This window comes from Coregonus clupeaformis, chromosome 1, assembly GCF_020615455.1.
Source record: "Coregonus clupeaformis isolate EN_2021a chromosome 1, ASM2061545v1, whole genome shotgun sequence".
In the NCBI taxonomy this organism is placed as follows: domain Eukaryota; kingdom Metazoa; phylum Chordata; class Actinopteri; order Salmoniformes; family Salmonidae; genus Coregonus; species Coregonus clupeaformis.
Window position 1 is genome coordinate 88,997,613 of NC_059192.1, and position 25,914 is coordinate 89,023,526.

Here is a 25,914-nt window from a genome sequence, read left to right on the forward strand (position 1 = left end):
TTCTTGGATGGTTCGGAGAAGTTGCTCTCGGAGGATGTGTTGGTACCATTCTTTATTCATGGCTGTGTTCTTAGGCAAAATTGTGAGTGAGCCCACTCCCTTGGCTGAGAAGCAACCCCACACATGAATGGTCTCAGGATGCTTTACTGTTGGCATGACACAGGACTGATGGTAGCTCTCACCTTGTCTTCTCCGGACAAGGTTTTTTTCCGGATGCCCCAAACAATCGGAAAGGGGATTCATCAGAGAAAATGACTTTACCCCAGTCCTCAGCAGTCTAATCCCTGTACCTTTTGCAGAATATCAGTCTGTCCCTGATGTTTTTCCTGGAGAGAAGTGGCTTCCTCGCTGCCCTTCTTGACACCAGGCCATCCTCCAAAAGTCTTCGCCTCACTGTGCGTGCAGATGCACTCACACCTGCCTGCTGCCATTCCTGAGCAAGCTTTTTACTGGTGGTGCCCCGATCCCGCAGCTGAATCAACTTTAGGAGACGGTCCTGACGCATGCTGGACTTTTTTGGGCGCCCTGATGCCTTCTTCACAACAATTGAACCTCTCTCCTTGAAGTTCTTGATGATCCGATAAATGGTTGATTTAGGTGCAATCTTACTAGCAGCAATATCCTTGCCTGTGAAGCCCTTTTTGTGCAAAGCAATGATGACGGCACGTGTTTCCTTGCAGGTAACCATGGTTAACAGAGGAAGAACAATGATTTCAAGCACCACCCTCCTTTTAAAGCTTCCAGTCTGTTATTCTAACTCAATCAGCATGACAGAGTGATCTCCAGCCTTGTCCTCGTCAACACTCTCACCTGTGTTAACGAGAGAATCGCTGACATGATGGCAGCTGGTCCTTTTGTGGCAGGGCTGAAATGCAGTGGAAATGTTTTGTTGGGATTAAGTTCATTTTCATGGCACAGAGGGACTTTGCAATTAATTGCAATTCATCTGATCACTCTTCATGACATTCTGGAGTATATGCAAATTGCCATCATCAAAACTGAGGCAGCAGACTGTGAAAATTAGTATTTGTGTCATTCTCAACTTTTGACCACGACTGTACAGTAAGTATTGAAATAAATTTTGTTTAAACATCTATGTTTTTTAAATATGTGTCTCTGTGTGTGTGACCCGCTGTAGGTGTTAGAGCGCTCCAGGGATGTGGTGGATGAGGTCAGCGTGTCTCTCAGGTTGTGGGACACCTTCGGAGATCACCATAAAGACAGACGCTTCGCGTACGGAAGGTAAGACTGACACCTAACGCTGAGGATGGGCTGAGATGGGTTGGGCTGGGCGGGGGCTGGGCTGGGCGGGGCGGGGGTTGAGATGGAATGGGTGGCTGGGCGGGGGCTGAGATGGGATGGGCTGGGGCTGGGGCTGGGATGGGCTGGGGCTGGGCGGGGGGCTGGGATGGGCTGGGGCTGGGGCTGGGCTGGGCTGAGATGGGCTGGGGCTGGGCTGAGATGGGTGCGGGGGCCGGGCGGGGGGCTGAGATGGGCTGGGCTGGGAGGGCTGAGCTGGGGCTGGGCGGGGGCTGAGATGGGCTGGGAGCTGGGATGGGCTGGGCTGAGAGTGGGATGGGATGGGCTGGGCTGGGCGGGGGCTGAGATGGGATGGGCTGGGCTGGGGGCTGGGGCGGGGGGGCTGAGATGGGCTGGGGCTGGGCTGGGGGGGGCTGAGATGGGCTGGGGGCTGGGCTGGGGCTGGGCTGGGGCTGGGGCTGGGCTGGGATGGGCGGGGGGCTGAGATGGGCGGGGGGCTGGGGGCTGGGGCTGGGATGGGATGGACGGGGGGCTGAGATGGGCTGGGGCTGGGGGGCTGGGGGCTGGGCTGGGCTGGGGGCTGGGCTGGGCTGGGCTGGGCGGGGGCTGGGATGGGCGGGGGCTGGGCTGGGCTGGGGCTGGGCTGGGCTGGGCTGGGCGGGGGCTGAGATGGGCTGGGTAAGGAGAGGATGTTTGGTTTATTAGGATCCCCATTAGATACTGCACATGCAGCAGCTACTCTTCCTGGGGTCCATTAGATACTGCACATGCAGCAGCTACTCTTCCTGGGGTCCATTAGATACTGCACATGCAGCAGCTACTCTTCCTGGGGTCCATTAGATACTGCACATGCAGCAGATACTCTTCCTGGGGTCCACATAAAACATACAAATACATGACAAAGTACAGAACAGTTCTAGACAAGGACATTAAATAAATACAAAAATAGATAGATATACAGTACCAGTCCAAAAGTTTGGACACACCTACTCATTCCAGGGTTTCTTTATTTGTACTATTTTCTACATTGTAGAACAATAGTGAAGACATCAAAACTATGAAATAACACATATGAAATCATGTAGTAACCAAAAAAGTGTTAAACAAATCAAAATATATTTTATATTTGAGATTCTTCAATGTAGCCACCCTTTGCCTTGATGACAGCTTTGCACACTCTTGGCATTCTCTCAACCAGCTTCATGAGGTAGTGACCTGGAAGGCATTTCAATGAACAGGTGTGCCTTGTTAAAAGTTAATTTGTGGAATTTCTTTCCTTCTTAATGCGTTTGAGCCAATCAGTTGTGTTGTGACAAGGTAGGGGGGTATACAGAAGATAGCCCTATTTGGTAAAAGACCAAGTCCATATTATGGCAAGAACAGCTCAAATAAGCAAAGAGAAACGACAGTCCATCATTACTTTAACACATTACTTTAAGGTCAGTCAATACGGAAAATGTCAAGAACTTGGAAAGTTTCTTCAAGTGCAGTCGCAAAAAGCATCAAGCGCTATGATAAACTGGCTCTCATGAGGACTGCCACAGGAATGGAAGACCCAGATTTACCTCTGCTGCTGAGGATAAGTTCATTATAGTTATCAGCCTCAGAAATTGCAGCCCAAATAAATGCTTCACAGAGTTGAAGTAACAGACACATCTCAACATCAACTGTTCAGAGGGGACTGTGTGAATCAGGCCTTCATGGTCGAATTGTGAAAGAAAACTACTAAAGGACACAATAAGAAGAAGAGACTTGCTTGGGCCAAGAAACACGAGCAATGGACATTAGACCGGTGGAAATCTGTCCTTTTGGTCTGGAGTCCAAATTGGAGATTTTTGGTTCCAACCGCCGTGTCTTTGTGAGACGCGTGGGTGAACGGATGATCTCCGCATGTGTATTTCCCACCGTAAAGCATGGAGGAGGAGATGTGATGGTGCATTGCTGGTGACACTGTCTGATTTATTTTGAATTCAAGGTGTACTTAACCAGCATGGCTACCACAGCATTCTGCAGCGATACGCCATCCCATCTGGTTTGGGCTTAGTGGGACTATCATTTGTTTTTCAACAGGACAATGAGCCGACACACCTCCAGGCTGTGTACGGGCTATTTGACCAAGAAGGAGAGTGATGGAGTGCTGCATCAGATGACCTGGCCTCCACAATCACCCGTCCTCAACCCAATTGAGATGGTTTGGGGTGAGTCGGACGGCAGAGTGAAGGAAAAGCAGCCAACAAGTGCTCAGCATATGTGGGAACTCCTTCAAGACTGTTAGAAAAGCATTCCAGGTGAAGCTAGTTGAGAGCATGCTAAGAGTGTGCAAAGCTGTCATCAAGGCAAAGGGTGGTTACTTTGAATAATTTTTGTAACACTTTATTGGTTACTACATGATTCCATATGTGTTATTTCATAGTTTGATGTCTTCACTATTATTCTACAAGGTAGAAAATTGTAAAAAATGTCCTGCGTTTGTATTTTATTTTTCTTGGTCAGCAGACCGCAGCATCACAGAGACGCAGTGACCTGTTTTAATGGCTGCTCCTGAATCCTTTCTGAGCTCTCTGCCCTTGAACCAGTTATAACCTTATCATTTATTGTCGCTACCTGGCTTACTGGCTAGCTGCATACAGCACCCTGCTGTTAGATGATGGGCCATTTGGCTGCACTAGCATGTCGCCCATTCTACTGGAGCTGTTTTATCAGACTGCTGACACTGGCAGTAGTTACATGTCTCTGGTTAGTTGGTCCTGCACCCCGTAGCACTCACTTCTGTCATCATGAAGTGCTTTGAGAGGCTAGTTAAGGATCATATCACCTCTACCTTACCTGTCACCCTAGACCCACTTCAATTTGCTTACCGCCCCAATAGATCCACAGACGATGCAATCGCCATCACACTGCACACTGCCCTATCCCATCTGGACAAGAGGAATACCTATGTAAGAATGCTGTTCATTGACTATAGCTCAGCCTTCAACACCATAGTACCCTCCAAGCTCATCATTTAAGCTCGAGGCCCTGGGTCTGAACCCTGCCCTGTGCAACTGGGTCCTGGACTTCCTGACGGGCCGCCCCCAGGTGATGAAGGTAGGAAACAACGCCTCCACTTCGCTGATCCTCAACATAGGGACGTGCTCAGCCCCCTCCTGTACTCCCTGTTCACCCATGACTGCGTGGCCAAGCACGCCTCCAACTCAATCATCAAGTTTGCAGACGACACAACAGTAGGCTTGATTACCAACAATGACGAGACCGCCTACAGGGAGGAGGTGTGGGCTCCGGGAAAATAACCTCTCACTCAACGTCAACAAAACAAATGCGCTGATCGTGGACTTAAGGAAACCGCAGCAGGATCACTCCCCTATTCACATCGACGGGACCGCAGTGGAGAAGGTGAAAAGCTTCAAGTTACTTGGCGTACACATCACTGACGATCTGAAATGGTCCATCCACACAGACAGTGTGGTGAAGAAGACGCAACAGAGCCTCTTCAACCTCAGGAGGCTGAAGATATTCGGCTTGGCACCTAAAACCCTCACAAACTTTTACAGAGTCACCATTGAGAGCATCCTGTCGGGCTGGATCACCGCCTGGTACGGTAACTGCACCGCCCGTAACCGCAGGGCTCTCCAGAGGGTGGTGCGGTCTGCCCAACGCATCACCGGGGGCACACTACCTGCCCTCGTGACACATACAGCACCCGAAGAAGGAGGAAAAACCGAGCTCGCTATCATCCAGGGAGTCAGTACAGGTGCATCAAAGCTGGGACAGAGAGAATGAAAAACAGCTTCTATCTCAAGGTCATGACTGTTAAATAGCCATCACTAGCCGGCCTCCACCCGGTTACTCAACCCTGCACCTTAGAGGCTGCTGCCCTATATACATAGACATGGAATCACTGGCCACTTTAATAATGTTTACATACTGCTTTACTCATCTCATATATATATATATACTGTATTCTATTCTATTGTATTTTAGTCAATGCCACTCCAACGTTGCTCATCCTAATATTTATATATATATTCCATGATTTTACTTTTAGATTGTGTGTATTGTTGTGAATTGTTAGAAACTACTGCACTGTTGGAGCTAGGAAACACAAGCATTTAGCTACACCCACAATAACATCTGCTAAATATGTGTATGTGACCAATAACATTTTATTTTATTTGAACATCCAAGTCCATCCCCTGTAAGTGCAGGGTTGGCCCTGTGAGGTGTTTGGCTGTGGCCTCTGGAAGTAGAGAGAATACTGTATGGCCGGAACCTGTAGAGAGAATACTGTATGGCCAGAACCTGGAGAGAGAATACTGTATGGCCAGAACCTGTAGAGAGAATACTGGATGGCCAGAACCTGTAGAGAGAATACTGTATGGCCAGAACCTATAGAGAGAATACTGTATGGCCAGAACCTGTAGAGAGAATACTGTATGGCCGTGGCCTCTGGAAGTAGAGAGAATACTGTATGGCTGTGGCCTCTGGAAGTAGAGAGAATACTGTATGGCCGTGGCCTCTGGAAGTAGAGAGAATACTGTACGGCCAGAACCAAGAGCCCGGAGTCTGCATCCCTTTATAGAGAATAGACCTAATGGACCTCTCCTCTTCCTCCTCCTCTTCCTCTCCTCCTCCTGTCGTCCTCCTGTCTTCCTCTCCGGTTTTGACTTACTGTAAATGAGTTTTCTCTCTCTTAGTATCCGACTGGGTGATCCTTAAATGATGCCTCAGACGGTCTTAATGGAACTGGTGGCTCCGTTAAGGTTTCATTGATTGGTGGATTGATCGTTGTCAAGCTGCCATCATCGTCCGTCTGTTGATGTCGGCGAGACATGAGGTGGCTCTGTCTGTGTGTTGGTTGGCTAGCAGGCAGTTTAAACCCACACCCCTCTAATCCTTCAGACACCCTTTAACTGCTCAACACCTGACACATTGATTTCTGAATCTAATCAAGGTCTACTGGTTCTAGACCCCATTACAAGTTCTGCTTTGGCACCTGAGCCCAGGTTTGAGTGAGAGGGGACTTTGGTTAGCACTGTATTTACCTTAGTTCTGTCTTAAGACTTAGATCACTGTCCTTAAAGGCACAGACACGTAGTGTTATGATGGGAAAGCCCTCTATTCAAGACAGACACGTAGTTATGATGTGAAAGCCCTCTATTCAAGAAACACTGCAAGAATATGAGTTGGCCCTTAACATCAGAGTTCTATACCTGTTTGGTTATAGGCCTGCTACTGTGTGATCTACAGTAGGATCTTAATGCAGGCCTCGGCCATGACTACAGTAGGATGTGAATGCAGGCCTTGGCCATGACTACAGTAGGATCTTAATGCAGGCCTCGGCCATGACTACAGTAGGATCTTAATGCAGGCCTTGGCCATGACTACAGTAGGATCTTAATGCAGGCCTTGGCCATGACTACAGAAGGATCTTAATGCAGGCCTTGGCCATGACTACAGTAGGATCTTAATGCAGGCCTTGGCCATGACTACAGTAGGATCTGAATGCAGGCCTTGGCCATGACTACAGTAGGATCTGAATGCAGGCCTTGGCCATGACTACAGTAGGATCTTAATGCAGGCCTTGGCCATGACTACAGTAGGATCTTAATGCAGGCCTTGGCCATGACTACAGTAGGATCTGAATGCAGGCCTTGGCCATGACTACAGTAGGATCTGAATGCAGGCCTTGGCCATGACTACAGTAGGATCTGAATGCAGGCCTTGGCCATGACTACAGTAGGATCTTAATGCAGGCCTTGGCCATGACTACAGTAGGATCTTAATGCAGGCCTTGGCCATGACTACAGTAGGATCTTAATGCAGGCCTTGGCCATGACTACAGTAGGATCTTAATGCAGGCCTTGGCCATGACTACAGTAGGATCTTAATGCAGGCCTTGGCCATGACTACAGTAGGATCTTAATGCAGGCCTTGGCCATGACTACAGTAGGATCTGAATGCAGGCCTTGGCCATGACTACAGTAGGATCTTAATGCAGGCCTTGGCCATGACTACAGTATGATCTTAATGCAGGCCTTGGCCATGACTACAGTAGGATCTTAATGCAGGCCTTGGCCATGACTACAGTATGATCTTAATGCAGGCCTTGGCCATGACTACAGTATGATCTTAATGCAGGCCTTGGCCATGACTACAGTAGGATCTTAATGCAGGCCTTGGCCATGACTACAGTAGGATCTTAATGCAGGCCTTGGCCATGACTACAGTAGGATCTTAATGCAGGCCTTGGCCATGACTACAGTAGGATCTTAATGCAGGCCTTGGCCATGACTACAGTAGGATCTTAATGCAGGCCTTGGCCATGACTACAGTAGGATCTTAACGCAGGCCTTGGCCATGACTACAGTAGGATCTTAATGCAGGCCTTGGCCATGACTACAGTAGGATCTTAATGCAGGCCTTGGCCATGACTACAGTAGGATCTTAATGCAGGCCTTGGCCATGACTACAGTAGGATCTTAATGCAGGCATTGGCCATGACTACAGTAGGATCTTAATGCAGGCCTTGGCCATGAGAAACACTGGAAGTCACATAGATTCTCATAACTCCTCTTTCTGCATTTCCAGTCGGACTGCTAATGACCTCCAGTAGTGTTCTGTTGGATGTAGTGCTGTTGTCTTGTCAGAGTGGTGTAACTCCATCTAGGATGGGTCCATCACTCCTCAGCAGGCCAGGCTTGGTCCTGTAGCACCCCTCCATCTAGGATGGGTCCATCACCCCTCAGCAGGCCAGGCTTGGTCCTGTAGCACCCCTCCATCTAGGATGGGTCCATCACCCCTCAGCAGGCCAGGCTTGGTCCTGTAGCACCCCTCCAGCTAGGATGGGTCCATCACTCCTCAGCAGGCCAGGCTTGGTCCTGTAGAACCCCTCCATCTAGGATGGGTCCATCACCCTCAGCAGGCCAGGCTTGGTCCTGTAGCACCCCTCCAGCTAGGATGGGTCCATCACTCCTCAGCAGGCCAGGCTTGGTCCTGTAGCACCCCTCCAGCTAGGATGGGTCCATCACCCCTCAGCAGGCCAGGCTTGGTCCTGTAGCACCCCTCCAGCTAGGATGGGTCCATCACTCCTCAGCAGGCCAGGCTTGGTCCTGTAGAACCCCTCCATCTAGGATGGGTCCATCACCCCTCAGCAGGCCAGGCTTGGTCCTGTAGCACCCCTCCATCTAGGATGGGTCCATCACTCCTCAGCAGGCCAGGCTTGGTCCTGTAGCACCCCTCCATCTAGGATGGGTCCATCACTCCTCAGCAGGCCAGGCTTGGTCCTGTAGAACCCCTCCAGCTAGGATGGGTCCATCACTCCTCAGCAGGCCAGGCTTGGTCCTGTAGCACCCCTCCATCTAGGATGGGTCCATCACCCCTCAGCAGGCCAGGCTTGGTCCTGTAGCACCCCTCCATCTAGGATGGGTCCATCACCCCTCAGCAGGCCAGGCTTGGTCCTGTAACACCCCTCCATCTAGGATGGGTCCATCACTCCTCAGCAGGCCAGGCTTGGTCCTGTAGCACCTCTCCAGCTAGGATGGGTCCATCACTCCTCAGCAGGCCAGGCTTGGTCCTGTAGCACCCCTCCAGCTAGGATGGGTCCATCACCCCTCAGCAGGCCAGGCTTGGTCCTGTAACACCCCTCCATCTAGGATGGGTCCATCACTCCTCAGCAGGCCAGGCTTGGTCCTGTAGCACCCCTCCAGCTAGGATGGAGTCCATCACTCCTCAGCAGGCCAGGCTTGGTCCTGTAACACCCCTCCATCTAGGATGGGTCCATCACTCCTCAGCAGGCCAGGCTTGGTCCTGTAACACCCCTCCATCTAGGATGGGTCCATCACTCCTCAGCAGGCCAGGCTTGGTCCTGTAGCACCCCTCCAGCTAGGATGGGTCCATCACCCCTCAGCAGGCCAGGCTTGGTCCTGTAGCACCCCTCCATCTAGGATGGGTCCATCACCCCTCAGCAGGCCAGGCTTGGTCCTGTAGCACCCCTCCATCTAGGATGGGTCCATCACCCTCAGCAGGCCAGGCTTGGTCCTGTAACACCCCTCCATCTAGGATGGGTCCATCACTCCTCAGCAGGCCAGGCTTGGTCCTGTAGCACCTCTCCAGCTAGGATGGGTCCGTCACTCCTCAGCAGGCCAGGCTTGGTCCTGTAGCACCCCTCCAGCTAGGATGGGTCCATCACCCCTCAGCAGGCCAGGCTTGGTCCTGTAACACCCCTCCATCTAGGATGGGTCCGTCACTCCTCAGCAGGCCAGGCTTGGTCCTGTAGCACCCCTCCAGCTAGGATGGAGTCCGTCACTCCTCAGCAGGCCAGGCTTGGTCCTGTAGCACCCCTCCATCTAGGATGGGTCCATCACTCCTCAGCAGGCCAGGCTTGGTCCTGTAACACCCCTCCATCTAGGATGGGTCCATCACTCCTCAGCAGGCCAGGCTTGGTCCTGTTTGTGGGTGAGTCCTAACAAGAGGGCCAATTATGTACAAATTCTATCTTTTGGGAGGCAGAAAACAACAGTTTCAACCAGCGATACTTTGCTGTAGAGCTCATCACTCCCCCTAACTGGGAGGGGCCAGAGACAATTACTCGACTCCAACTCATCTTTCTAGCTAATTGACATGCTGAAGCTATGTTGCTCTTGGTGACCTCTGACTGTTTCATCCTAACATCGTTGGTGCCGACGTGGATAACAATTTCCCTATACCATCTACACTCACCAGTTTTAGCCTCAGCCAGCACCATCTTCAGATTAGCCTTAACGTCGGTAGCCCTGCCCCCTGGTAAACAGTGTATGATCGCTGGAGGATTCTGTTTAAGTCTAATATTGCGGGTAATGGAGTCGCCAATGACTAGGGTTTTCTATTTGTCTCTATCTGATGTGTCTTTCTGTCTCTATCTGATGTGTCTTTCTGTCTCTGATATCTGATGTGTCTGTCTCTGATGTGTCTGTCTCTATCTGATGTGTCTTTCTGTCTCTGATATCTGATGTGTCTGTCTGTCTCTATCTGATGTGTCTTTCTGTCTCTATCTGATGTGTCTGTCTGTCTCTGATATCTGATGTGTCTGTCTGTCTCTGATATCTGATGTGTCTTTCTGATGTGTCTTTCTGTCTCTATCTGATGTGTCTGTCTCTGTGTCTTTCTGTCTATCTGATGTGTCTTTCTGTCTCTATCTGATGTGTCTTTCTGTCTCTATCTGATGTGTCTTTCTGTCTCTATCTGTGTGTCTTTCTGTCTCTATCTGATGTGTCTTTCTGTCTCTATCTGATGTGTGTCTTTCTGTCTCTATCTGATGTGTCTGTCTGTCTCTATCTGATGTGTCTTTCTGTCTCTATCTGATGTGTCTGTCTGTCTCTATCTGATGTGTCTTTCTGTCTCTATCTGATGTGTGTCTTTCTGTCTCTATCTGATGTGTCTTTCTGTCTCTATCTGATGTGTATTTCTGTCTCTATCTGATGTGTATTTCTGTCTCTATCTGATGTCTTTCTGTCTCTATCTGATGTGTCTTTCTGTCTCTGATATCTGATGTGTCTGTCTGTCTCTATCTGATGTGTCTTTCTGTCTCTGATATCTGATGTGTCTTTCTGTCTCTGATATCTGAGTGTGTCTTTCTGTCTCTGATATCTGATGTGTCTGTCTCTGTTCTCTCCAGGTCTGATGTGGTGGTGCTGTGTTTCTCCATTGCCAACCCCAACTCTCTGCATCATGTCAAGACCATGTGGCACATGGAGATCAAGCACTTCTGTCCCAGGACGCCTGTCATCCTGGTGGGCTGTCAGCTGGACCTGCGCTATGCTGACCTGGAGGCTGTGAACCGGGCCAGGAGGCCACTCGCCAGGTATAGAATAGAATCAGCATTACATCATCATGTGGCTGCTTTTCATTGACTAGATCTATAAATTTTTGTGTTAGTAGTTACTGTATGTAGTTTCAACTGACATTTTATTATATGAATCAAACCTAGGTTTACATACTTTTCAATAAATAATGACTTTGTATTCTTCTGTATTGAGAATAGCTCTTATTTCCTCCCCACCAGGCCTATAAAGCCCGGAGACATCCTTCCTCCAGAGAGTGGCCGGGAGGTGGCCAAGGAGCTGGGCATCTCCTACTATGAGACCAGTGTGTTCGACCAGTTTGGCATCAAGGACGTCTTCGACAACGCCATTCGAGCCGCGCTCATCTCCCGCCGACACCTGCAGTTCTGGAAATCCCACCTCCGGAAGGTCCAGAAGCCCCTCCTACAGGCGCCCTTCCTGCCGCCCAAAGCACCGCCCCCTCTCATCAAGGTTCCAGAGTGTGTCATCAACAACAGGGAGGGTCCTGGCCTCCTATTGGACAGTCCTCTGTGTGCTGATGTCATGTTCATCCTCCAGGACCACATCCACGTCTTCGCCCACAGGATCTACCTCTCCACCTCCTCCTCCAAGTTTTACGACCTGTTCCAGGTAGGTCTTTGCCTGGTTCCTCTCGAGGTTTCTTCCTAGGTTCCTGCTTTTCTAGGGGTTTTTCCCCCTAGCCACTTTGCTTCTGCCTCTGCATTGCTGGCTCTCTGGGGTTTTAGGCTGGTATCTGAAGAGCACTTTGTGACATCTGTTAATGTTGTTTTTACATAAAAAAACGTTGTAAATGTGATTTTGATTTTTCCAGATGGACTTCAGTGACGAGTCCCAGTGCCTGGTGGTGACGGAGCGGCATGCCCGGGACTCTCTCCTCAGGACCCTGAGTCTGGACACAGAGGAGGACGTGGCTGTGCTCCCAAACCTCTCCCCCTGCTCCCTCCGGGCCTCTAAGAGCGACGGCACCCTGAAGATGATGAGCTTCTCTGGGAAGCACCGGCGCACCAAGCTGTCCTTGGCCTCCTGGAGCAAGGCCTTCTACAGCATCCACAAGGAGAACGTGACCAACCCTGTGACGGGCTCCCCGGCCCACATGACGGTGGTGAAGATGGACTACTCCATCCAGCTGGGTCCGTTCAGCGCCGTGTTGAGGTTCCTCTACACTGGGGAGCTGGATGAAGAGGAGCAGGATCTGATGAAGATCGCCCAGATAGCGGAGGTCCTGGAGGTGTTTGACCTGAGGATGATGGTGGAAAACATCATGAACCGTGAGGGCTTCATGAACCAGGAGATCACCAAGGCCTTCCACGTCAGGAAAGCCAACCGCATCAAGGAGTGTCTCAACAAGAACACCTTCACAGGTAAACCATGCTTTAACGCCTTCACAGGTAAACCATGCTTTAGCGCCTTCACAGGTAAACCATGCTTTAACGCCTTCACAGGTAAACCATGCTTTACGCCTTCACAGGTAAACCATGCTTTACGCCTTCACAGGTAAACCATGCTTTAACGCCTTCACAGGTAAACCATGCTTTAGCTCCTTCACAGGTAAACCATGCTTTAACGCCTTCACAGGTAAACCATGCTTTAACGCCTTCACAGGTAAACCATGCTTTACGCCTTCACAGGTAAACCATGCTTTACACCTTCACAGGTAAACCATGCTTTACGCCTTCACAGGTAAACCATGCTTTAACGCCTTCACAGGTAAACCATGCTTTAGCTCCTTCACAGGTAAACCATGCTTTAGCTCCTTCACAGGTAAACCATGCTTTAACGCCTTCACAGGTAAACCATGCTTTAGCGCCTTCACAGGTAAACCATGCTTTACACCTTCACAGGTAAACCATGCTTTAGCGCCTTCACAGGTAAACCATGCTTTACACCTTCACAGGTAAACCATGCTTTAGGTCCTTCACAGGTAAACCATGCTTTAGGTCCTTCACAGGTAAACCATGCTTTAAACCTTCACAGGTAAACCATGATTTAACGCCTTCACAGGTAAACCATGCTTTAGCTCCTTCACAGGTAAACCATGCTTTAGCTCCTTCACAGGTAAACCATGCTTTAAAGCCTTCACAGGTAAACCATGCTTTACACCTTCACAGGTAAACCATGCTTTAGGTCCTTCACAGGTAAACCATGCTTTAACGCCTTCACAGGTAAACCATGCTTTAACGCCTTCACAGGTAAACCATGCTTTAACGCCTTCACAGGTAAACCATGCTTTAACGCCTTCACAGGTAAACCATGCTTTACGCCTTCACAGGTAAACCATGCTTTAACGCCTTCACAGGTAAACCATGCTTTAACGCCTTCACAGGTAAATCATGCTTTAACGCCTTCACAGGTAAACCATGCTTTAGGTCCTACACAGGTAAACCATGCTTTAGGTCCTTCACAGGTAAACCATGCTTTAAACCTTCACAGGTAAACCATGATTTAACGCCTTCACAGGTAAACCATGCTTTAGCTCCTTCACAGGTAAACCATGCTTTAGGCCTTCACAGGTAAACCATGCTTTAAAGCCTTCACAGGTAAACCATGCTTTACACCTTCACAGGTAAACCATGCTTTACGCCTTCACAGGTAAACCATGCTTTACGCCTTCACAGGTAAACCATGCTTTACGCCTTCACAGGTAAACCATGCTTTAACGCCTTCACAGGTAAACCATGCTTTAACGCCTTCACAGGTAAACCATGCTTTACGCCTTCACAGGTAAACCATGCTTTACACCTTCACAGGTAAACCATGCTTTAACACCTTCACAGGTAAACCATGCTTTAACGCCTTCACAGGTAAACCATGCTTTAGCGCCTTCACAGGTAAACCATGCTTTAGCGCCTTCACAGGTAAACCATGCTTTAGCTCCTTCACAGGTAAACCATGCTTTAGCTCCTTCACAGGTAAACCATGCTGCATCACAGATCAAAGTGCAATGGCTCTATTTTCTGTGCTTGATGCGAGAGAATGAATCTGTTGCTTTTTAAATGTATTGACTAGTAAGATATCATGTGTTTGGAACTTTGGATGGGGTTTATGTTGTGTTGTGTTTAATGTGTTTCTCTGGGGCAGATGTCCCATCCAGGGGGTTGTTATAATGTCTCTGGGGCAGATGTCCCATTCAGGGGGTTGTTATAATGTCTCTGGGGCAGATGTCCCATTCAGGGGGTTGTTATAATGTCTCTGGGGCAGATGTCCCATTCAGGGGGTTGTTATAATGTCTCTGGGGCAGATGTCCCATCCAGGGGGTTGTTATAATGTCTCTGGGGCAGATGTCCCATCCAGGGGGTTGTTATAATGTCTCTGTGTCTCAGACGTCCCATCCAGGGGGTTGTTATAATGTCTCTGTGTCTCAGACGTCCCATCCAGGGGGTTGTTATAATGTCTCTGGGGCAGATGTCCCATCCAGGGGGTTGTTATAATGTCTCTGGGGCAGATGTCCCATCCAGGGGGTTGTTATAATGTCTCTGTGTCTCAGACGTCACCTTCAGGTTGGAGGATGGAACCATCAATGCTCACAGACCTCTGCTCATCTCCTCCTGTGATTGGATGGCTGCTGTGTTTGGTGGATCCTTCATGGAGAGCGCTAACAACGAGGTGAGTGGAAAACACAGAGTAACATCTAGTGTTAGGGTTAGTCTGCTGTGTTGGGTGGATCCTTCATGGAGAGAGTTAACAACGAGGTGAGTGGACAGCACAGTCTGGGTTAGGGTTAACTGCATCCCAAATGGCACCCTATTCCCTAAGTAGTAATGGCACCCTATTCCCTAAGTAGTAATGGCACCCTATTCCCTAAGTAGTAATGGCACCCTATTCCCTAAGTAGTAATGGCACCCTATTCCCTAAGTAGTAATGGCACCCTATTCCCTAAGTAGTAATGGCACCCTATTCCCTAAGTAGTAATGGCACCCTATTCCCTAAGTAGTAATGGCACCCTATTCCCTAAGTAGTAAACTCCTTTTGACCAGGGTAAAACAGGACGTACCAGTGAGGAGTTGAACACATCAGTCACCGGCTTCATTAATAAGTGCATCGGCGACGTCGTCCCCACAGCTGCTTCACCATAGTACTGAGTAAAGGGTCTGAATACTTATGGAAATGCCATATTTCTCTTATTTTTAATAACAAAAAAACTGTTTTTGCTTTGTCATTATGGGGTATTGTGTGTAGATTGCTGCGGGGGGAAAAACCCATTTAATCCATTTTAGAATAAGGCTGTAACGTAACAAAATGTGGAAACAGTCAAGGGGTCTGAATACTTTCCGACGGCACCGTAGTTCTGTTCTAGTTCTGCTGTTGTATATGGTTTGTGTTGTTATGGTAACGGGTCAGCTGCAGTCTGGATAGTCATGTGTCCTGACGGTTTTATTACCTCTGTTCTGTTTGCTGTATTCATGTTGAAACACTGCCAGGCCAGCAGCCAATGGTGCTAGGTTGACCGCTCCAAACAGACATAGATATTAAAGCAGGGATGCACAATTACATTCAGCCGGGGACGATTATTTATTTTTTGCTCAAAACGTAGGGGTCCAGATAAAATGAACCGCGGGCCACCTATTGGGAACCCTGCGCTAGGGACACACACACACACACACACACACACTGAACAAAGCTTTGTGTTTACTGTGTTGGGGATTATTGGAGAGATGGGCTGTAGAGACCATCTCCCCAGAGACCCCTGGGCTGTGGAGACCATCTCCCCAGACGCTGTGTAGACCATCTCCCCAGAGACCCCTGGGCTGTAGAGACCATCTCCCCAGACACCCCTGGGCTGTAGAGACCATCTCCCCAGACACCCCTGGGCTGTAGAGACCATCTCCCCAGACACCCCTGGGCTGTAGAGACCATCTCCCCAGACACCCCTGGGCTGTAGAGACCATCTCCCCAGACACCCCTGGGCTGTAGAGACCATCTCCCCAGACACGCTGGGTGTGAGACCATCTCCCCAGACACCCCTGGGCTGTAGAGACCATCTCCCCAGACACCCCTGGGCTGTAGAGACCATAGACCATCTCCCCAGACGCTGTGGAGACCATCTCCCCAGACGCTGTGGAGACCATCTCCCCAGACGCTGTAGAGACCATCTCCCCAGAGACCCCTGGGCTGTAGAGACCATCTCCCCAGAGACCCCTGGGCTGTAGAGACCATCTCCCCAGAGACCCCTGGGCTGTAGAGACCATCTCCCCAGAGACCCCTGGGCTGTAGAGACCATCTCCCCAGAGACCCCTGGGCTGTAGAGACCATCTCCCCAGAGACCCCTGGGCTGTAGAGACCATCTCCCCAGAGACCCCTGGGCTGTAGAGACCATCTCCCCAGAGACCCCTGGGCTGTAGAGACCATCTCCCCAGAGACCCCTGGGCTGTAGAGACCATCTCCCCAGACGCTGTAGAGACCATCTCCCCAGACACCCCTGGGCTGTAGAGACCATCTCCCCAGACACCCCTGGGCTGTAGAGACCATCTCCCCAGAGACCCCTGGGCTGTAGAGACCATCTCCCCAGAGACCCCTGGGCTGTAGAGACCATCTCCCCAGAGACCCCTGGGCTGTAGAGACCATCTCCCCAGAGACCCCTGGGCTGTAGAGACCATCTCCCCAGAGACCCCTGGGCTGTAGAGACCATCTCCCCAGACACCCCTGGGCTGTAGAGACCATCTCCCCAGACACCCCTGGGCTGTAGAGACCATCTCCCCAGAGACCCCTGGGCTGTAGAGACCATCTCCCCAGAGACCCCTGGGCTGTAGAGACCATCTCCCCAGAGACCCCTGGGCTGTAGAGACCATCTCCCCAGACGCTGTGGAGACCATCTCCCCAGAGACCCCTGGGCTGTGGAGACCATCTCCCCAGACGCTGTAGAGACCATCTCCCCAGACACCCCTGGGCTGTAGAGACCATCTCCCCAGACACCCCTGGGCTGTAGAGACCATCTCCCCAGAGACCCCTGGGCTGTAGAGACCATCTCCCCAGACACCCCTGGGCTGTAGAGACCATCTCCCCAGAGACCCCTGGGCTGTGGAGACCATCTCCCCAGACACCCCTGGGCTGTAGAGACCATCTCCCCAGACACCCCTGGGCTGTAGAGACCATCTCCCCAGAGACCCTGGGCTGTAGAGACCATCTCCCCAGAGACCCCTGGGCTGTAGAGACCATCTCCCCAGAGACCCCTGGGCTGTAGAGACCATCTCCCCAGACACCCCTGGGCTGTAGAGACCATCTCCCCAGACACCCCTGGGCTGTAGAGACCATCTCCCCAGATGCTGTAGAGACCATCTCCCCAGACGCTGTGGAGACCATAGACCATCTCCCCAGATGCTGTAGAGACCATCTCCCCAGAGACCTTCATTGGGAATTAAATACCTGCCGTCATTACAATGCATTCCTCTGTTGATTCAGTTTAAACGGTTCACCAAGAGGTGATGGTTCAGTAAAGATACAGACAGCATTCCACAATGTGTCTAACATATTAGGACTCATATAAACACACCAGGATCAAAGCCTGGTTTTCTCATTTCATGCAGTGAGTCCTGGGTTATGTTCCACATGGCACCATGTTCCCTTTATAGTGCACTACTTTAGACCAGAGAATGGCACCCTATTCCCTATATAGTGCACTACTTTAGACCAGAGAATGGCACCCTATTCCCTATATAGTGCACTACTTTAGACCAGAGAATGGCACCCTATTCCCTATATAGTGCACTACTTTAGACCAGAGAATGGCACCATTTTCCCTATATAGTGCACTACTTTAGACCAGAGATGACACCCTATTCCCTATATAGTGCACTACTTTAGACCAGAGAATGGCACCCTTTTCCCTATATAGTGCACTACTTTAGACCAGAGAATGGCACCCTGTTCCCTTTATAGTGCACTACTTTAGACCAGAGCCCAATGACACCCTTTCCCTATATAGTGCACTACTTTAGACCAGAGAATGGCACCCTATTCCCTATATAGTGCACTACTTTAGACCAGAGAATGGCACCCTTTTCCCTATATAGTGCACTACTTTAGACCAGAGAATGGCACCCTATTCCCTATATAGTGCACTACTTTAGACCAGGATCCATAGGGAATATAGGGAATGGGATGTTGTCTCCAGTTGATTAAACCCCAGGTAGCAGTAAAAACAGTGACATGACAGGTTCATCAGAGTAATGAGGAAAAATAAGACGTCATTCAGAGATCTTTAAATAGCCGTTAGGACAAGGACACAGTCTGAACACAGAGTCCTGTTCTGTTTCACTGCTCTCAGGCAGGCAGACCAGCAGGCTAACACACAGTCTGAACACAGAGTCCTGTTCTGTTTCACTGCTCTCAGGCAGGCAGACCAGCAGGCTAACACACAGTCTGAACACAGAGTCCTGTTCTGTTTCACTGCTCTCAGGCAGGCAGACCAGCAGGCTAACACTCCAACAGGACACTGCCTCTCTCTCTGACCATTGGGACGTCTTTATTTTAGTGTGGTAGCTAGCTACTACCCGGTGTCCTGGTTTCTACAGAGTCTCTGTAGTCTGTACTGCTAGGCTTTACAGAGGCGCTGTACTGAGCGGTGTTGCTCTAAATCAGAGGTTACGTCCCAAATGGCACCCTGTTCCCTAAATAGTGCACTACTTTAGACCAGAGCCTTATGATCTTATAGGGAATAGAGGCACCGTCCCGGCCCTCTATCTGCTGCTGTTGTCCCTTCATCCTGCACAGCACCACTCTCTGGACAGCACCACTCTCTGGACAGCACCACTCTCTGGACAGCACCACTCTCTGCACAGCAGCACTCTCTGCACAGCAGCACTCTCTGGACAGCAGCACTCTCTGGACAGCAGCACTCTCTGGACAGCAGCACTCTCTGCACAGCAGCACTCTCTGGACAGCACCACTCTCTGGACAGCACCACTCTCTGGACAGCACCACTCTCTGGACAGCAGCACTCTCTGGACAGCAGCACTCTCTGGACAGCAGCACTCTCTGGACAGCACCACTCTCTGCACAGCAGCACTCTCTGCACAGCAGCACTCTCTGGACAGCAGCACTCTCTGCACAGCAGCACTCTCTGCACAGCACCACTCTCTGCACAGCACCACTCTCTGGACAGCAGCACTCTCTGCACAGCAGCACTCTCTGCACAGCAGCACTCTCTGCACAGCCCTTGACGCTGTTCTGTAATGACTTGGTGTCTTCAGAAAGTATTCCTTGACTTATTCCACTTTTTTTATTTTTGTGTTCCAGCCTGAATTCAAAAAAATGTTTTTTCTCCCCCATCTACACACACTACCCCATAATGACGAAGTCAAAACATGTTTTTAGAATTCTTTGCAAATGTATTGGAAATGAAATACAGAAATATCTCATTTACATCAGTATTCATCCCCCTGAGTCAATACTTTGTAGAAGCACCTTTGGCAGCGATTACAGCTGTGAGTGTTTCTGGGTCAGTCTCTAACAGTTTTCCACTCCTGGATTGTACAATAACATCATGGTACAAACATTATTGTGCACAGACAACAGCACAAAGGGCAAGAAGGTAGAGACAACAATACATCACGTGAAGCAGCCACAACTGGCAGTAAGAGTGTCCATGATTGAGTCTTTGAATGAAGAGATGGAGATAAAACTGTCGCCAATGTTTGTCTATGGAGATTGCATGGCTGTGTACTCGATTTTATACACCTGTCAGCAACGGGTATGGCTGAAATACCCGAATCCACTAGTTTGAAGGTGTGTCCACATACTGTTGTGTGTATATACAGTTGAAGTCTGAAGTTTACATACACCTTAGCCAAATACATTTCAACTCAGTTTTTCACAATTCCTGACATTTAATCCTAGTAAAAATTGTCTTGGGGTCAGTTAGGATCACCACTTTATTTTAAGAATGTGAAATGTCAGAATAATAGTAGAGATAATTATTTATTTCAGCTTTTATTTATTTCATCACATTCCCAGTGGGTCAGAAGTTTACATACACTCAATTAGTATTTGGTAGCGTTGCCTTTAAATTGTTTAACTTGGGTCAAACATTTCGGGTAGCCTTCCACAAGCTTCCCACAATAAGTTGGGTGAATTTTGGCCCATTCCTCCTGACAGAGCTGGTGTAACTGAGTCAGGTTTGTAGGCCTCCTTGCTCGCACACGCTTTTTCAGTTCTGCCCACCCATTTTCTATAGGATTGAGGTCAGGGCTTTTTGATGGCCACTCCATCACCTTGACTTTGTTGTCCTTAAGCCATTTTGCCACAACTTTGGAAGTATGCTTGGGGTCATTGTCCATTTGGAAGACCCATTTGCGACCAAGCTTTAACTTCCTGACTGATGTCTTGAGATGTTGCTTCCTCAGTCCCTCTTGCAGCAAAGCACCCCCACAGCATGATGCTGCCACCCCCGTGCTTCACGGTTGGGATGGTGTTCTTCGGCTTGCAATTCCTCCAACATGGATATGGCAAACAGTTCTATTTGTTTCATCAGACCAGAGGACATTTCTCCCAAAAAGTACGATCTTTGTCCCCATGTGCATTGCAAACCGTAGTCTGGCTTTTTTATGGCGGTTTTGGAGCAGTGGCTTCTTCCTTGCTGAGCGGCCTTTCAGGTTATGTCGATATAGGACTTGTTTTACTGTGGATATAGATACTTTTGTACCTGTTTCCTCCAGCATCTTCACAACGTCCTTTGCTGTTGTTCTGGAATTGATTTGCACTTTTCGCACCAAAGTACGTTCATCTTTAGGAGACAGAACGCGTCTCCTTCCTGAGCGGTATGACGGCTGCGTGGTCCCATGATGTTTATACTTGCGTACTATTGTTTGTACAGATGAATGTGGTACCTTCAGGCATTTCGAAATTGCTCCCAAGGATGAACCAAGGATGACTTGTGACGGTCTACAATTTATTTTCTGAGGTCTTGGCAGATTTCTTTTGATTTTCCCATGATGTCAAGCAAAGAGGCACTGAGTTTGAAGGTAGGTCTTGAAATACATCCACCACAGGTACACCTCCAATTGACTCAAATGATGTCAATTAGCCTATCAGAAGCTTCTAAAGCCATGACATCATTTTCTGGAATTTTCCAAGCTGTTTAAAGGCACAGTCAATTTAGTGTATGTAAACTTCTGACCCACTGGAATTGTGATACAGTGAATTATAAGTGAAATCATCTGTCTGTAAACAATTACTTGTGTCATGCACAAAGTAGATGTCCTAACCGACTTGCCAAAACTATAGATTGTTAACATGAAATGTGTGGAGTGGTTGAAAAACGAGTTTTAATGACTCCAACCCAAGTGAATGTAAACTTCCGACTTCAGCTGTATAATGTATCATGTAGCTTGGGTGTTTCCCAGTGTTTACAGTAGACCGTTTCACCTGAGATCATTTGTGGAGATACTTGTACAGTGAACAGTGACATCTCACACCTTTCTGTGTCTTGAGACCCTGTCGTTGTCTTCTGAACAGAAATACCCACACGCCTTAGCAGTCATTATCTCCTCTAGTTTAGCATGGAGAACAAGCCTTAGCAGTCATTATCACCTCTCTAGTTTAGCATGGAGAACAAGCCTTAGCAGTCATTATCACCTTCTAGTTTAGCATGGAGAACAAGCCTTAGCAGTCATTATCACCTCTAGTTTAGCATGGAGAACAAGCCTTAGCAGTCATTATCACTTCTAGTTTAGCATGGAGAACAAGCCTTAGCAGTCATTATCACCTATAGTTTAGCATGGAGAACAAGCCTTAGCAGTCATTATCACCTCTAGTTTAGCATGGAGAACAAGCCTTAGCAGTCATTATTGCTTCTCTAGTTTAACACAGAGAGAGACCGACACACACACACACACAGAGACCGAGACTGAAACAGACAGTGAAACAGGACAATTAGATGTCAACTGATTTGTCTGTTCTTTCCTGTGTGTGTGTTTAGGTCTCGTTCCCGGGCACCAGCAGGGTGTGTATGCAGGCTGTCCTGGAGTATCTCTACACCAATCAGCTGTGTCCCATGGCAGAGCTGGACCCCATGGAGCTGACGGCCCTGGCTAACAGACTCTGTCTCCCCAGACTGACTGCTCTGACAGGTACTAACCATAACCCTGGCTAACAGACTGTCTCCCCAGACTGACTGCTCTGACAGGTACTAACCATAACCATAACCCTGGCTAACAGACTGTCTCCCCAGACTGACTGCTCTGACAGGTACTAACCATAACCATAACCCTGGCTAACAGACTGTCTCCCCAGACTGACTGCTCTGACAGGTACTAACCATAACCCTGGCTAACAGACTGTCTCCCCAGACTGACTGCTCTGACAGGTACTAACCATAACCCTGGCTAACAGACTGTCTCCCCAGACTGACTGCTCTGACAGGTACTAACCATAACCCTGGCTAACAGACTGTCTCCCCAGACTGACTGCTCTGACAGGTACTAACCATAACCCTGGCTAACAGACTGTCTCCCCAGACTGACTGCTCTGACAGGTACTAACCATAACCCTGGCTAACAGACTGTCTCCCCAGACTGACTGCTCTGACAGGTACTAACCATAACCATAACCCTGGCTAACAGACTGTCTCCCCAGACTGACTGCTCTGACAGGTACTAACCATAACCCTGGCTAACAGACTGTCTCCCCAGACTGACTGCTCTGACAGGTACTAACCATAACCCTGGCTAACAGACTGTCTCCCCAGACTGACTGCTCTGACAGGTACTAACATAACCATAACCCTGGCTAACAGACTGTCTCCCCAGACTGACTGCTCTGACAGGTACTAACCATAACCATAACCCTGGCTAACAGACTGTCTCCCCAGACTGACTGCTCTGACAGGTACTAACCATAACCCTGGCTAACAGACTGTCTCCCCAGACTGACTGCTCTGACAGGTACTAACCATAACCCTGGCTAACAGACTGTCTCCCCAGACTGACTGCTCTGACAGGTACTAACCATAACCCTGGCTAACAGACTGTCTCCCCAGACTGACTGCTCTGACAGGTACTAACCATAACCCTGGCTAACAGACTGTCTCCCCAGACTGACTGCTCTGACAGGTACTAACCATAACCCTGGCTAACAGACTGTCTCCCCAGACTGACTGCTCTGACAGGTACTAACCATAACCCTGGCTAACAGACTGTCTCCCCAGACTGACTGCTCTGACAGGTACTAACCATAACCCTGGCTAACAGACTGTCTCCCCAGACTGACTGCTCTGACAGGTACTAACATAACCATAACCCTGGCTAACAGACTGTCTCCCCAGACTGACTGCTCTGACAGGTACTAACCATAACCATAACCCTGGCTAACAGACTGTCTCCCCAGACTGACTGCTCTGACAGGTACTAACCATAACCCTGGCTAACAGACTGTCTCCCCAGACTGACTGCTCTGACAGGTACTAACCATAACCCTGGCTAACAGACTGTCTCCCCAGACTGACTGCTCTGACAGGTACTAACCATAACCCTGGCTAACAGACTGTCTCCCCAGACTGACTGCTCTGACAGGTACTAACCATAACCATAACCCTGGCTAACAGACTGTCTCCCCAGACTGACTGCTCTGACAGGTACTAACCATAACCATAACCCTGGCTAACAGACTGTCTCCCCAGACTGACTGCTCTGACAGGTACTAACCATAACCCTGGCTAACAGACTGTCTCCCCAGACTGACTGCTCTGACAGGTACTAACCATAACCATAACCCTGGCTAACAGACTGTCTCCCCAGACTGACTGCTCTGACAGGTACTAACCATAACCCTGGCTAACAGACTGTCTCCCCAGACTGACTGCTCTGACAGGTACTAACCATAACCCTGGCTAACAGACTGTCTCCCCAGACTGACTGCTCTGACAGGTACTAACCATAACCCTGGCTAACAGACTGTCTCCCCAGACTGACTGCTCTGACAGGTACATAACCATAACCCTGGCTAACAGACTGTCTCCCCAGACTGACTGCTCTGACAGGTACTAACCATAACCCTGGCTAACAGACTGTCTCCCCAGACTGACTGCTCTGACAGGTACTAACCATAACCCTGGCTAACAGACTGTCTCCCCAGACTGACTGCTCTGACAGGTACTAACCATAACCATAACCCTGGCTAACAGACTGTCTCCCCAGACTGACTGCTCTGACAGGTACTAACCATAACCCTGGCTAACAGACTGTCTCCCCAGACTGACTGCTCTGACAGGTACTAACCATAACCATAACCCTGGCTAACAGACTGTCTCCCCAGACTGACTGCTCTGACAGGTACTAACCATAACCCTGGCTAACAGACTGTCTCCCCAGACTGACTGCTCTGACAGGTACTAACCATAACCCTGGCTAACAGACTGTCTCCCCAGACTGACTGCTCTGACAGGTACTAACCATAACCCTGGCTAACAGACTGTCTCCCCAGACTGACTGCTCTGACAGGTACTAACCATAACCCTGGCTAACAGACTGTCTCCCCAGACTGACTGCTCTGACAGGTACTAACATAACCATAACCCTGGCTAACAGACTGTCTCCCCAGACTGACTGCTCTGACAGGTACTAACCATAACCCTGGCTAACAGACTGTCTCCCCAGACTGACTGCTCTGACAGGTACTAACCATAACCCTGGCTAACAGACTGTCTCCCCAGACTGACTGCTCTGACAGGTACTAACCATAACCCTGGCTAACAGACTGTCTCCCCAGACTGACTGCTCTGACAGGTACTAACCATAACCCTGGCTAACAGACTGTCTCCCCAGACTGACTGCTCTGACAGGTACTAACCATAACCCTGGCTAACAGACTGTCTCCCCAGACTGACTGCTCTGACAGGTACTAACCATAACCCTGGCTAACAGACTGTCTCCCCAGACTGACTGCTCTGACAGGTACTAACCATAACCCTGGCTAACAGACTGTCTCCCCAGACTGACTGCTCTGACAGGTACTAACCATAACCCTGGCTAACAGACTGTCTCCCCAGACTGACTGCTCTGACAGGTACTAACCATAACCCTGGCTAACAGACTGTCTCCCCAGACTGACTGCTCTGACAGGTACTAACCATAACCCTGGCTAACAGACTGTCTCCCCAGACTGACTGCTCTGACAGGTACTAACCATAACCCTGGCTAACAGACTGTCTCCCCAGACTGACTGCTCTGACAGGTACTAACCATAACCATAACCCTGGCTAACAGACTGTCTCCCCAGACTGACTGCTCTGACAGGTACTAACCATAACCCTGGCTAACAGACTGTCTCCCCAGACTGACTGCTCTGACAGGTACTAACCATAACCATAACCCTGGCTAACAGACTGTCTCCCCAGACTGACTGCTCTGACAGGTACACCATAACCATAACCCTGGCTAACAGACTGTCTCCCCAGACTGACTGCTCTGACAGGTACTAACCATAACCCTGGCTAACAGACTGTCTCCCCAGACTGACTGCTCTGACAGGTACTAACCATAACCCTGGCTAACAGACTGTCTCCCCAGACTGACTGCTCTGACAGGTACTAACCATAACCCTGGCTAACAGACTGTCTCCCCAGACTGACTGCTCTGACAGGTACTAACCATAACCCTGGCTAACAGACTGTCTCCCCAGACTGACTGCTCTGACAGGTACTAACCATAACCCTGGCTAACAGACTGTCTCCCCAGACTGACTGCTCTGACAGGTACTAACCATAACCCTGGCTAACAGACTGTCTCCCCAGACTGACTGCTCTGACAGGTACTAACCATAACCCTGGCTAACAGACTGTCTCCCCAGACTGACTGCTCTGACAGGTACTAACCATAACCCTGGC

At 49.6% G+C, this 25,914-nt stretch overlaps 1 protein-coding gene across 2 annotated transcripts in view; it reads left to right on the forward strand.

The window, feature by feature from the left end:
- Positions 1 to 25,914, forward strand: part of rhobtb1 (Rho related BTB domain containing 1) — a 48,977-nt gene that overhangs the window by 16,614 nt on the left and 6,449 nt on the right. For both annotated transcript variants that reach the window (XM_045225114.1, XM_045225115.1), the window contains 6 exons: positions 1,139 to 1,242; positions 10,913 to 11,098; positions 11,300 to 11,708; positions 11,911 to 12,460; positions 14,584 to 14,702; positions 22,012 to 22,162. In XM_045225114.1, the coding sequence (XP_045081049.1) occupies positions 1,139 to 1,242; positions 10,913 to 11,098; positions 11,300 to 11,708; positions 11,911 to 12,460; positions 14,584 to 14,702; positions 22,012 to 22,162 (1,519 nt within the window). The remainder of the gene's footprint in view (positions 1 to 1,138; positions 1,243 to 10,912; positions 11,099 to 11,299; positions 11,709 to 11,910; positions 12,461 to 14,583; positions 14,703 to 22,011; positions 22,163 to 25,914) is intronic.